The sequence below is a fragment of the Salmo salar genome, chromosome 01 (genome assembly GCF_965601325.2).
Source record: "Salmo salar chromosome 01, fSalSal1, whole genome shotgun sequence".
NCBI lineage: Eukaryota > Metazoa > Chordata > Actinopteri > Salmoniformes > Salmonidae > Salmo > Salmo salar.
In genome coordinates, this window is record NC_138291.1 from 34,200,655 (window position 1) to 34,213,298 (window position 12,644).

Below are 12,644 nucleotides of genomic sequence, written 5' to 3' on the forward strand. Positions count from 1 at the left end.
GTGTCAGTGGGCAATTATCAGCTACAAAATGTCTTCTGCCAGCTCGCGGCACAATGTAGCCCTCAAATAATACTTGGCTGCGGCCCTCATCTGCTAATGGGAGAGAAATGAGCGTTTTATACAAGTCATTTCGGCTGGAGTCGATAGGACAAAAACACTTAACCCCCTTTTCAATTTGCTGGATCAATTTTCATCCACTTACACCCCACTTCGTAAGTGCAGAATAATAACAGGTTACATACACTTTATTTTGTAATTCACTCACACAAAAAATCATTGACAAGAGCAGACGAGCGGCCTCTTTGTCCCCCTCGATAAACAAACCCATCGCGACCCAACACGCCAGCTACATGAACGCCTGCACCACTTACCTCCAGATTAAACTTTAGCTAAGGCCTAATTGTGTATCAACAGCCAACCTCTCGCCTTGGAGAGGGGAGAAAGACGATGGGGGGGGGGGGGGGGGGGGGGACCTAAAGAGGAGAGCCTAGATTTGTTCACTCCATTTCTTCACTGTGAAGCCCTAGCTAGTGGTGATGGTGAATAATAACAACAACAGGGAACAATAGTGTGACAGGGACGGCAGGCCTGTGTGGTGTTGTGTGGTGTGACACGATACATATGTGGCCTCTGCTTTGATAAATGTTAAATTAGCACTTAGCGCACGGCAAAGTATTCTCCTGGAGGGGCCCAGGTCTACACTTGTCAATACTCATTGCTCTGGGAGGGGGGAGGGATGTGGTGGTGATGGGGACAGGGGGGAGAAGAGCCCTGCTTAACCAGGCTTAAAGGCCATCCTGTTGGCCCTGGGTGCTGAGGTACCGTACTCAGTGAGACGACAGAGAACCTCGATGTCGATGCTACGGTACTCTAGCCTCTGGCCGATCACTGCAGACAGTCACACAGATCTAAACTTCCAGACTTTGTTTTTCCTCCCAGACTTGTCTGAGGTGGTTAAATCAACTCCTTTATTTATTTATCTCTCCAAATGTTACATGAACAGAGAGCGGTTGGTGCAGTACATTTGGTCCTTTCTGAGAATCTTGTTTCCTTCCCTGTGATTTCAGTGTTTCAGTTGGTGGTGATGTTTCAGTCTGTGTGTGTAGTCAGTACTTCATTGTTGTAGTGTGTCTCCCTGCTGTCAGGAGTGAAAGCACTCTACCCACCTGACACCCCCTGCCAGACTAGAAATAATGTATTAAATGAATACAATAAAATAAGGAGGTGACACATTGTGATATATGACTGAGCTGAGTGCCTGCAGTAGAGTTTGTGTGTGTGGCATGGTGTGTATGTACGTGTGATTGGGGCAGCCCTGCTCTTTAATGCTGGTTTCTCCACAATGCAATACATCACATTACTTCATCCCTTCATTCAGTTGGCTCACTAGCACAACCCCCCTCTCTCTCTCGCACTCTGTGAAAATCTGGAACTCACTCAGCCACTGTCGAAGGAGGGTGTGACCTGCTTTCCACCATGTTTATTTTATCTCCCTCCTTCCTTTCCCCCGCTCCTTCTCGCTCACAGACGCTTGGCGCAGGGCTGGGGACCAGAGAGGCGTGAAAGGCGAACGGTAAACACCGTAATAAGGAAGTGGTGTAAAGCCGGCGAGCAGCAGGGAGCTGATGGGGCCTAGCCGCTTAGGCAGTTCCCCTACATTTCCTGCCCAGCGGGAGGCCTTCAGCGCGTGGCTGGGGCTGCCTGGCTCTCCTCTGTGTGGCTACCTGAGAGACGTGGGCCACCAGTCCCCACAATATCCCCCCTCTCGTCTCTCCGTTTCCTCTGCAGGCTGGCTGGCTGGCTGTAGCCCTGGGGCCACTTGTATAAACCAAAGCCTGTCTACTGCTGCTGTGGTGTTGGAGGTGCGTTAGGTTAGCTAACACTAACAGCTCCCTCCTGAAGAGAGGGGGCAGAACAGGGTTAAAAGGAGGAGAGGGGATATACAGGAGGGAGTGAGAGGAACCCTTATATAATAAGGGCCTATATGTTTAGGTGTGTGGGGGTACCCATGGAGTTAGATGGAGATTGATGGATACCATAAAGAGGGCCTACTACAGAACACTCAAGCCAGGATTCAGGCAAACACAGAAAACGACCATAGCACGGCACTTGACTTCACACTGTGATCTTGTGTAACTTCTTATGATGGAAAGTGCCATTCGATCACACATCACATAATGTGCATTCATGAATACCAAACGTTTAGCCTAACTAATAACTAGGAGAAAATCAATTGGCATCAACACAAAAGAAGTCGCTGTGTTTTCCAGTCCTTTTGTCCATACCAACTGAGAAGTCTGGCTAACAATTACAGACGTATTGTATGCACACCTCCTTATTCATCACACTCACACACTGACCTCGCGGTTCGACGCGCCATAAATACAATTTCACATGCGAGGCGGCTCCGGCGTGCTCCCAATTAACCCGTGCGAGCTTCCCCGTCCACCTGATTAGAGAAATTATCAAGGCACAACAACAACACGGAGCCACGCGGCTGTGTTTCCTTCTGCCTCAGCAGCCTGATGTCTCCCACCTCATCACTGCTCTGATTGCTGGTTACGTTTGTGCGCGTCGCCGGAGGTAAACGTGATAAATGTTTTTGGCCGTTATTATTCGTCACGCTGAAAATTAATAGCAAGAGGGTTTTAGTGTTGCTTGACTGGCTGCAGGAGCTGGTCAGGTAAAAGTGAGTGCGACCTGGGAGTCAAATTGTTGAAACTAACAAGAGAAGACACTTTTATTCAAAGTGAGCCTGGTTTTATTCAGGGGTGGATTCAGGGTCTATTGGTTTCCTATGTAGCTAATTGCATGGGTCAAAATGTGGTTTCTGTGCTGAGCCACCTCATCAGGTGTCTCTAGTGGGAATCAATAGCTACTGACAAAGACAATAGTTAAGACGATCCACATCCAAAAACTGGCCCTGGAGCTTTACCCTTTCTAGTTTACATCATTATCTTCCAAAAAGTTGAATAATGACCACTTTACCATGGAATTTCTAAGTTGAACTTCTAAGTAAATACCAGGTAAAAAGCACACAGTAAAATACAGGTACCAAGAACATAAAGATCCCATTTACTGCAGGTGCACTCAGCCAGTCCTGAGCCTTGTATGTGTGAGTGAATAAAGGAGAGGATAAGTTATTCCCCAGTCTCTGCAGGAGTGGTGTTATCTGTATTTGACCTGTGTTAAATATTCTCATTACAATCACTTCAAATGAGCACCGGCGCTTTGTCTAATCCCCACCCCAGGGACAGAGCCATTTCACCAGGCCCAGGATGAAACGCAAGCAGGCCCCTGCCACAGCCTCTCTCTCTTCCCTGGATCCTCTCCTCCCTCCCCACCTGCGCTGAGAGAGAGGGAGGGAGGGGAGGAGGGATGGAGGAGCTGGGATCTACCAGCATCTATTGCTACTCGAAGACTACCTCACAAAGGGGAGGTGGGAGGTTAGTAACCCTTACCAGCTAGCCCACTGTAATAGTCTAAGGGCTGAGAGAGGGTTAACTAGCCTGTTTAGGGGGAAACTAACAGAGCTGTCAATCTGTGGAGGGGTTCATTCAAGTGCAAGTTCAGATAGAGGACTCTCAGGGTGCCAATAAACAGTTCGCTTAACACATCAAAGACTTGTTTTCACCAATTTATTGAATGTTGGCCATCTTGGAGCACATCTGACCTGGCCCTGATTGACCTGGCCCTGATTGACCTGGCCCTGATGCTGTAGCCAACCAGTTCCCTAAGCTTTGACCTCACAGTCCCTAAACTACATGCTAATTACTAGCATTCCCTGTTTTAATACGTTTATTTTACTCATGTTGGGGGAGGCCAGCTATGGGCCAGGCAACAGTTTACATGAATTCCTATTACCCTCCTCACAATAGAGTTATGGGTCCTCACTTTGTTATGGGTCCAACTCTATCAATACATTGTCACTAGACTCTTCTATGGAGCCTATACACTGAGTGTACCAAACACTTTCCTAACACTGAGTTACACCCCACTCTACAAGGTGTCAAAAAACGTTCCACAGGGATACTGGCCCATGTTCACTCCAATGCTTCTCATAGTTGTGTCAAGTTAGATGTCCTTTGGGTGGTGGACCATTCTTGATACACACGGGAAAGTGTTGAGTGTGAAAAACCCTTGCAGTTCTTGCCTTGCAGTTCTTGACCCAAACCGGTGTGCCTGGCACCTACTACCGTAGCCTGTTCAAAGGCACTTACATGTTTTGTCTTGTCCATTCACCCTCTGAATGGCACACATACACAATCCATGTCTCTATTGTCTCAAGGCTTAAAAATACTTCTTTAACCTGATTCAAGTGGATTTAACAAGTGACATCAATAGGGGATCATAGCTTTCACCTGGTCAGTCTGTGTCATGGAAATTGCAGGCGTTGTTAATGTTTTGTACACTCAGTGTAAGCTTTAAGAGGGTATCTAGTCTGCGATCTCCATCATGAAGGCAAGTCCTGCAAGTGAGCGAGTCCCCATTCTGCCCTTTTAGTGAGTCCCCACTTTGCACATTTTAGAAAGTCCCTGATTTGCACTTTTAGTGAGTTCCCCGACTGCACTTCCCACCACAGAGTCTGAGACACATGTTGGAGGTGGGTTCTTCCCTTCTCCCCTGCTCCCTTATTCCCCAGGGCTGGCAGATTACCGCGGGAGGAGCAGGCCTGGCTGGGGAGCCTGGTGCCCTTATTAGCCATGTGGAAGAGGGTCTGTGGCAGGGGAGAGGGGTTTGGGGCGGGGATATGGACTGGAGGGGGATAAGCTGCTCAGAGAGTTCAGCCTAACTCCAAAAGGGGGGATAAAGGATTAGGGAGGTTCTAACGGAAGACATCTGCTTCTGTGCCAAGCTCCATATTATCAAAGACACCAGTGTTTCCCACATCATCAACTTTTCATGAGCACACTCACTGGTAAATATCAGCAACAGAGCTCTGGGTCTCTGAAGGGGGAGAGGGTGGGACTTTGGCTCATTTGGAAATTCCACTTTTTGCCCATTAAATTCTGATAGAGAATTCAAGGCTCCATGTCTAATATCCCTATCACATTTTCTCCCTTATTCAAATGGAGATGGAAGCACACACAGATGCTATTTTTTTGCCTACTCTGTGTGAGTAGAGGTTAATTCAATTTATTTATGCTATTGATCATATTCACAAAAGGATAAATACACAAAGGATTTATACAAAGGATAAATAGTTGATAAAATAGCTCACCTTCTCTTGTGCGGCCCTCAGCTTGCTGTCCCAGACTGCTCTGATGACAGGGATGTCTTGGCTGCGGGTGGCATAGCAGTGGGCCTGCAGCACATGGCCCAGGGTAAGGCTGCTGATCACTGCTTCCAGAACCTTCTCTACGTGGCTGAAGGACAGGCTGGCCTGGGTCCTCGCTCCAGCCCTCACCAGCTGCATGGTACAAGGCACCAGGGCGATCTGGCCTGCACAGTACACTGCCTCATCCACCTGTAAAGGGGCAAAGGTACCACACAATCACATGTTAGTTAAGCTGATGCTAGCCTATTTCATGGTGTAGCTATGGAACCCTGTGCCTGGTTCTCCCTAGTTCACTTTCATTCTGGTTCCTCCTGGTTCTCAAATCAAATCAAATTTATTTATATAGCCCTTCGTACATCAGCTGATATCTCAAAGTGCTGTACAGAAACCCAGCCTAAAACCCCAAACAGCAAGCAATGCATGTGAAAAAAGCACGGTGGCTATGAAAAACTCCCTAGGAAAAACTCCCTAGAAAGGCCAAAACCTAGGAAGAAACCTAGAGAGGAACCAGTTCACTTTCCCTAGTTCACTTTCATTCTGGTTCCTCCTGTTTCTCCCAAGTTCACTTTCATTCTGGTTCCTCCTGTTTCTCCCAAGTTCACTTTCATTCTGGTTCCTCCTGTTTCTCCCAAGTTCACTTTCATTCTGGTTCTCCCTATTTCACTTTAATTCTGGTTCCCCCTGGTTCTTCCAATGGAATTGAGCCATATATGTGATTAAACAGGAACTTATACTCATACTGGACGGTTGTTCAGCTCCATTCACATTATAGACCCTGACATCAGTCTCATATGTTAATGTTACATTTCACTGCTATGCGGATAACACACAGCTGTTCATTTCGATGAAACATGGTGAAGCCCCAAAATTGCCCTCGCTAGAAGCCTGTGTTTCAGACATAAGGAAGTGGATGGCTGCAAACTTTCTACTTTTAAACTCGGACAAAACAGAGATGCTTGTTCTAGGTCCCAAGAAACAAAGAGATCTTCTGTTGAATCTGACAATTAATCTTGATGGTTGTACAGTCGTCTCAAATAAAACTGTGAAGGACCTCGGCGTTACTCTGGACCCTGATCTCTCTTTTGACGAACATATCAAGACTGTTTCAAGGACAGCTTTTTTCCATCTACGTAACATTGCAAAAATCTGAAACTTTCTGTCCAAAAATGATACAGAAAAATGAATCCATGCTTTTGTTACTTCTAGGTTGGACTACTGCAATGCTCTACTTTCCGGCTACCCGGAAAAAGCACTAAATAAACTTCAGTTAGTGCTAAATACGGCTGCTAGAATCCTGACTAGAACCCCAAAATTTGATCATATTACGCCAGTGCTAGCCTCCCTACACTGGCTTCCTGTTAAGGCAAGGGCTGATTTCAAGGTTTTACTGCTAACCTACAAAGCATTACATGGGCTTGCTCCTACCTATCTTTCTGATTTGGTCTTGCCGTACATACCTACTCGTACGCTACGGTCACAAGACGCAGGCCTCCTAATTGTCCCTAGAATTTCTAAGCAAACAGCTGGAGGCAGGGCTTTCTCCTATAGAGCTCCATTTTTATGGAATGGTCTGCCTTCCCATGTGAGAGACGCAGACTCGGTCTCAACCTTTAAGTCTTTACTGAAGACTCATCTCTTCAGTAGGTCCTATGATTGAGTGTAGTATGGCCCAGGAGTGTGAAGGTGAACGGAAAGGGTCTGGAGCAACGAACCGCCCTTGCTGTCTCTGCCTGGCCGGTTCCCCTCTCTCCACTGGGATTCTCTGCCTCTAACCCTATTACAGGGGCTGAGTCACTGGCTTACTGGAGTTCTTCCATCCCTAGGAGGGGTGCATCACTTGAGTGGGTTGAGTCACTGGCTAGGGTCAGTCTGTTATATCTGGAGTATTTCTCCTGTCTTATCCGGTGTCCTGTGTGAATTTAAGTATGCTCTCTCTAATTCTCTCTTTCTCTCTTTCTTTCTTTCTCTCTCTCGGAGGACCTGAGCCCTAGGACCATGCCTCAGGACTACCTGGCATGATGACTCCTCGCTGTCCCCAGTCCACCTGGCCGTGCTGCTGCTCCAGTTTCAACTGCTCTGCCTGCGGCTATTGAACCCTGACCTGTTCACCGGACGTGCTACCTGTCCCAGACCTGCTGTTTTCAACTCTCTAGAGACAGCAGGAGCGGTAGAGATACTCTCAATGATCGGCTATGAAAAGCCAACTGACATTTACTCTTGAGGTGCTGACTTGTTGCACCCTCGACAACTACTGTGATTATTATTATTTGACCCTGCTGGTCATCTATGAACATTTGAACATCTTGGCCATGTTTTGTTATAATCTCCACCCGGCACAGCCAGAAGCGGACTGGCCACCCCTCTTAGGTTTCTTCCTAGGTTTTGGCCTTTCTAGGGAGTTTTTCCTAGCCACCGTGCTTCTACACCTGCATTACTTGCTGTTTGGGGTTTTAGGCTGGGTTTCTGTACAGCACTTTGAGATATCAGCTGATGTAAGAAGGGCTATATAAATATATTTGGTTTGATTTGATTTGATCATACATCCTGGCAGCGGTCAACCAAAGCTCTTTCCAGGGGTTAATGTTTTCCCTCTCAGTTGCCCTATAGAATGGCTGTGCTTCTGCTTGGCCATGTGGCCTATGTACACACTCCTGGTTTCAGAGAATAAATCTCTCCTCAAACTCAATCCATTGCCTGAAACTCAATTACACACTCCCACAGAACTGGCTACTGGTCAAAGATGATAAATGCAGTCATTCTCTCAAACGGACAAATGGCTGGTGAAGACGTTGGGCTGTTCGATATAGAACTGAGGCTAACTTATTTATTTAATTTCCAAACATACACACACCTCATGGAGGACTACAATGGAAAAATATACGATTTTGTAAAGCTATAGAGTGCAAACTGCAAACACAGACCTGACACAACTTGAATGTGAAAACAGACAAACAAAAATATGTTCTAACTGCAAAGAAGTGCCGTTCATTTCCTAATCAAACTAACTTAACTCTACCGGAGTCCTGTCAAAATAACACAGTGCAGACATCAGTGAGGTGTAACGTCCGAAATTAACATCAATTATCAGCCTGTCTGATTAGTGCATCAACTAACAAGTTCCATCTTTTTTCGCAATGTATCATATCACCAATAATACACATGTCCCACCAGGAAGATAAGCAGGTGCCTTAGCATGCGTGAGAGCAGATCCGTTCAAACGGGGGTCTGTCTGTGTTGTCTTATTCATGAGCATAATTAGCCACGCGATAATAAGCTGAGATTCCCAGATAAACGGCCTGTTAGACGACAAAGTTCCTAAACTCAATAATTTAAGCTCAAAGAAATCCATGCGATTAATGCAGAAGGATGCGTGGGGACCAATGAGACCAGTGGAGAGGTCAGGTCCCTGGACACCCATCACCTTGCTACATTAGGATATCAAAGTGTAGCTAACATGCCACTTCCTAGTCAATGCAAACAGCCGCTGGTGACAGGGTGTTAATTGGTGGTCTAAACAGAGACCTTTAGGGTCTGTGAAGAAGCTGACCTCCAGAGGGATCAAGGAGACCAAAATCAATTGATACATGGCATGAGAGCAGGGTCCTTAACCGATTACCATATGTACATACATGGGTATTGTATTTCTCCCCCAGATTACCAGGGTTACCAAGTGTGGACCAGTGGTATTACTGAAGGCTTAGCACTTCGCCCCAACCCCCTCTTCACCTCCACTGAGTCAGTACCCTTGCTCACTTTGTTAGTAGCAAATGAGGCCAATTGTCTAACCCCCACCGCCCTAAGGTTCTAGGCGTTATAGTCCAATCACCTACTAGGCTTATCTGAGATATCGAGTCCACATCAATGAGACAGGGGAAATCGCTTTTACATAAAAGTAGCCTTTATTACTTAATAAAATTTCCAATGAGCAATGTATAAGATAAGAAGCATTGCAAAGCTATGGGATGAACGCAGGATAACATGGTGCATATGTTTTGAGTTACACTGTATTTTCAGTACACATCAATGCACCATAGTGGACATTACTACTGGACATTCAAGGGCAGTGTGATGCCGCTTTAAAATTCTGCTGCAGCACACACAAAGGTTTTTCTTCACCATGACAAAATCAGCAGTTTGTAGAATTTGATTTGATAATAACAGAACAACATAAAGCTCTTTGCTAGAGGGGGATATGGCCACAGCCATTTCCATATGGGTTTCCCATGATTCCTAGCTCCTGGGTTCACTTGTCAACTTTGATGAATCTTCAGCATCTGCCTCTGCTGCTCCAAATTACCGCGACAGAGGAGGAGATGAGAGAGAGGACGCAAGGGAGGAGAGGAGAGGAGGGGGATGGAGGAGGGAGGACTCCCGTCTTTCAAACGGTCGGATCAACCACCTGATCATTTACCTGCGAGCACTATCTGTGGAAGCGCGAACTATACATCTACGGCTGGTCTGCAGCGTAACATAAAAGCCTGAGTTGTTGGAGACGTCGACAACAAATCGTCATTGGCATTCCATTTATGAGCCATCAAGGGCCATCATATCTCCTCCATCTGAGGGGCCTTGATAAAGTCGGACGGGTGGCGAGGACCTCATAACAAGCCATAAAAAGAGCTCCCCATTTTGACTTCCAAAATAGGAGGACTACCATTTGTTGATTTGAATATCAAGAGGCCAGCGCACGCCCCCTTGACTGTTAAAGACAAACTCCCCATAGCTTCCACCAAGCAGGTGTGTGATGATCAATTATTAAAGCTCCAGCTCAGGTTATTACTGGCGCATAAGGGGGGGGGGGGGAAATCGGCTTTTCACGGCAAACCTGAGAGTGGAGGAAAAAGGGAAACGAATACTATTTACATAAAATTAAAAGTTCAAAAGAATGAGTTCACACACCAATCAAACTTGTTAATTGACTGTCAATGGTGTGTCCCTGAATATACAACACAGCTACATTATTTATCTACTGCACTGACAGGGAAGACAGTCCAATTTGCATGGGCGTCCTAAACGTGATCAACAAGCACAATGCCACATGCATTTTTAATAGGCCAGAGATGAGACTGTTAATATTCATAAGGGTCAAACAATAGCATATTACATTAAACTTCCTATAAACAAGTCAAGTATTTTTCAAACAGTAACCTTAGGAGTCTAAATGGCCCAGTGAGGAAAGGACACGCGGTATTAAATATTTCACGGTTAAATCAATAATAAGGCGTGTTCATGGTGAATGGTATACCTAGCCTCCACTCCCTCTCACTGCAATTGCAGATATCCTGACCCTAATGAGTAAAAGGTACAATGTAACTTATGTTTTTCAATCTGATATTTCAATTGTTTCCTGTCTTACTGAAAATGCATATTTAGTTATTGTGCAAGCCAAGTTTTGAATATTGTACCTCAGGGTTACAAAATCTATTAGTCTGGCTTAACACTAAATGTGTCTCAGACCTTATTTCCCCTACAAGCTACACAAACATCCTCTCTGTGAGACGCCTGAGGCAGTCGCGGCACACGCTGCCTGCTTAGCATTAATTGAATCTGTGTTTTGGCTTCATGCTTTATCAACCTTTATTTCATGGCTTAAACACCATCATTTTTCATAAACCCAATGACGTGTCAAAAGGTCACTGAGCCCCAAGGATCCAGACAGTAACACGTATGCAAATGCTGGAACACTGGAACACTAGAACCGGTTGCATGGATGAATCCATCCGCTCTCAAGCCTTCACTGCTTCTTGTAACACGCCTAGCGTGTCTGAGGCCTTCTTAATTGTCGTTTTAGTTCGAAACCTCCAAGGCATGAACAGGCTAGGGTGCTAGGCTATATTTACATTGGTGTTGTAAAGTAACTCTTTGGGCTCAATTCTGCTGAATGACAGTTTGACTCTGTGTCATTAGCAGGGCTGGGTATAGAACGACCAGACTGGGCCAGTGCAGGTAAGGTTTTCTTCCTGGTCCAAGGACAGGGTGAGGGGGAACAGCTCCATGGCCTGCTTATCAGATATGCTAATTCACATCTCCCATTGAGCCCTCATGCGTAATTTAACTAAGGGAATGATAATACAAATGTACAAAATGAATCAAATGAATATGCTGGAACTTTTGGCTAACGCAGGAAGGAAACACATAACACAAAATGAAAGGGGTAAACAGTGTATGACTAAATGCAGCATAATGTGAGTAAAAATTGGTAACAGAATTATGTTTGCTTCTGAATCTTTGAAGCATTGTTAACAGTGGGTCCACAGTAAATGGGTAAATGTAGTACTTTGGACTGAAGGCAGGGGGGGATATTGAATGACTCAATCACTAGAACGCTGGAGCAAGGCATGTCATAACACCTATCAAACTGAATTAGAACGAATCGCCCTTCTAAACCTCACAATATCATAGTCTATAAAGGAACATGCTTATTTCATGCCACAAAATTCTTAATCTCTATCCTGTATTTTTTATTTCTTTAATATTTAAAGGTTGGCAAATAGTTGTAAATGTGCGGATCAAGGAAGAAGTTTATTCCACGCATTTAAGTGCATATATTATTTCTGCTTTTTGGATTTGATACGGAATAACTGTTTAATCCTTCCGCGGTGGATGTCAGTTTGTCAGGTCTGTGTGCTGTGATTCCATCTTCAACTGGCTTCAAGTCTGTGGGGCTCTTTCAGCATTAGTGCATTCAAAGCGCATCACGTCTCCGAATAAGAAATGATAAGAGATGGACTCATGTTGTGCTACGCCCTGAGGAGATTCTGGGGCTTCTGACACCTCATTTATAGAAATATTACATGTTCAGGAGAACCAAAACCTCTCTCCCCTTCTCTTGTATCTTTCATCATCTTAGTCTCTCTTAATTAAGGCTTCTTCTGAAAGAAAACTAAATTGTATTTTTTTATTTATTTCCTTGTCTTATTAATCCTCCATGTCCCTTTTTTCAGTTTGTGCTCTAGTTTGAGCCTAACCCTTGTATGCTCAACTGTCACACAACATCAGCGTTACTTAAACGGCGACATAAATAGCCCGAACGAAACTCACAAAGAAAGGCAAACATGGGGGATCTCTCAAGCATCCTCTCTGGTCCGGAACTGCATATGGAGACAAAAAAGACCTACGGACATATGTTCTAAATAGAATAGTTATTACCAGAACAAATATTTGAGAAAGAAAAATAATCAGGAATTGTGAAAAGACACTATAAAGACAGAACGTGACATTGGCCCCTCTCTCGCTTTCACTACACCGTTTCCATTCTGCCTGCCTGTCTGCCCTCGACATACCCGTTCCAGAGATGCCCGCGTGGAGAAGTAACACTGTCACGTCGGCTCTGGTCAACTTTATGCTGATTACTCGTCTGTCTGAA

The 12,644-nt window shown here is 45.3% G+C and overlaps 1 protein-coding gene across 2 annotated transcripts in view; it reads right to left on the reverse strand.

The window, feature by feature from the left end:
* The window catches only part of dph6 (diphthamine biosynthesis 6), an 86,933-nt gene that overhangs the window by 20,571 nt on the left and 53,718 nt on the right, over window positions 1-12,644 (reverse strand). For both annotated transcript variants that reach the window (XM_014193806.3, XM_014193795.3), the window contains exon 13: window positions 5,222-5,467. In XM_014193806.3, the coding sequence (XP_014049281.1) occupies window positions 5,222-5,467 (246 nt within the window). The remainder of the gene's footprint in view (window positions 1-5,221; window positions 5,468-12,644) is intronic.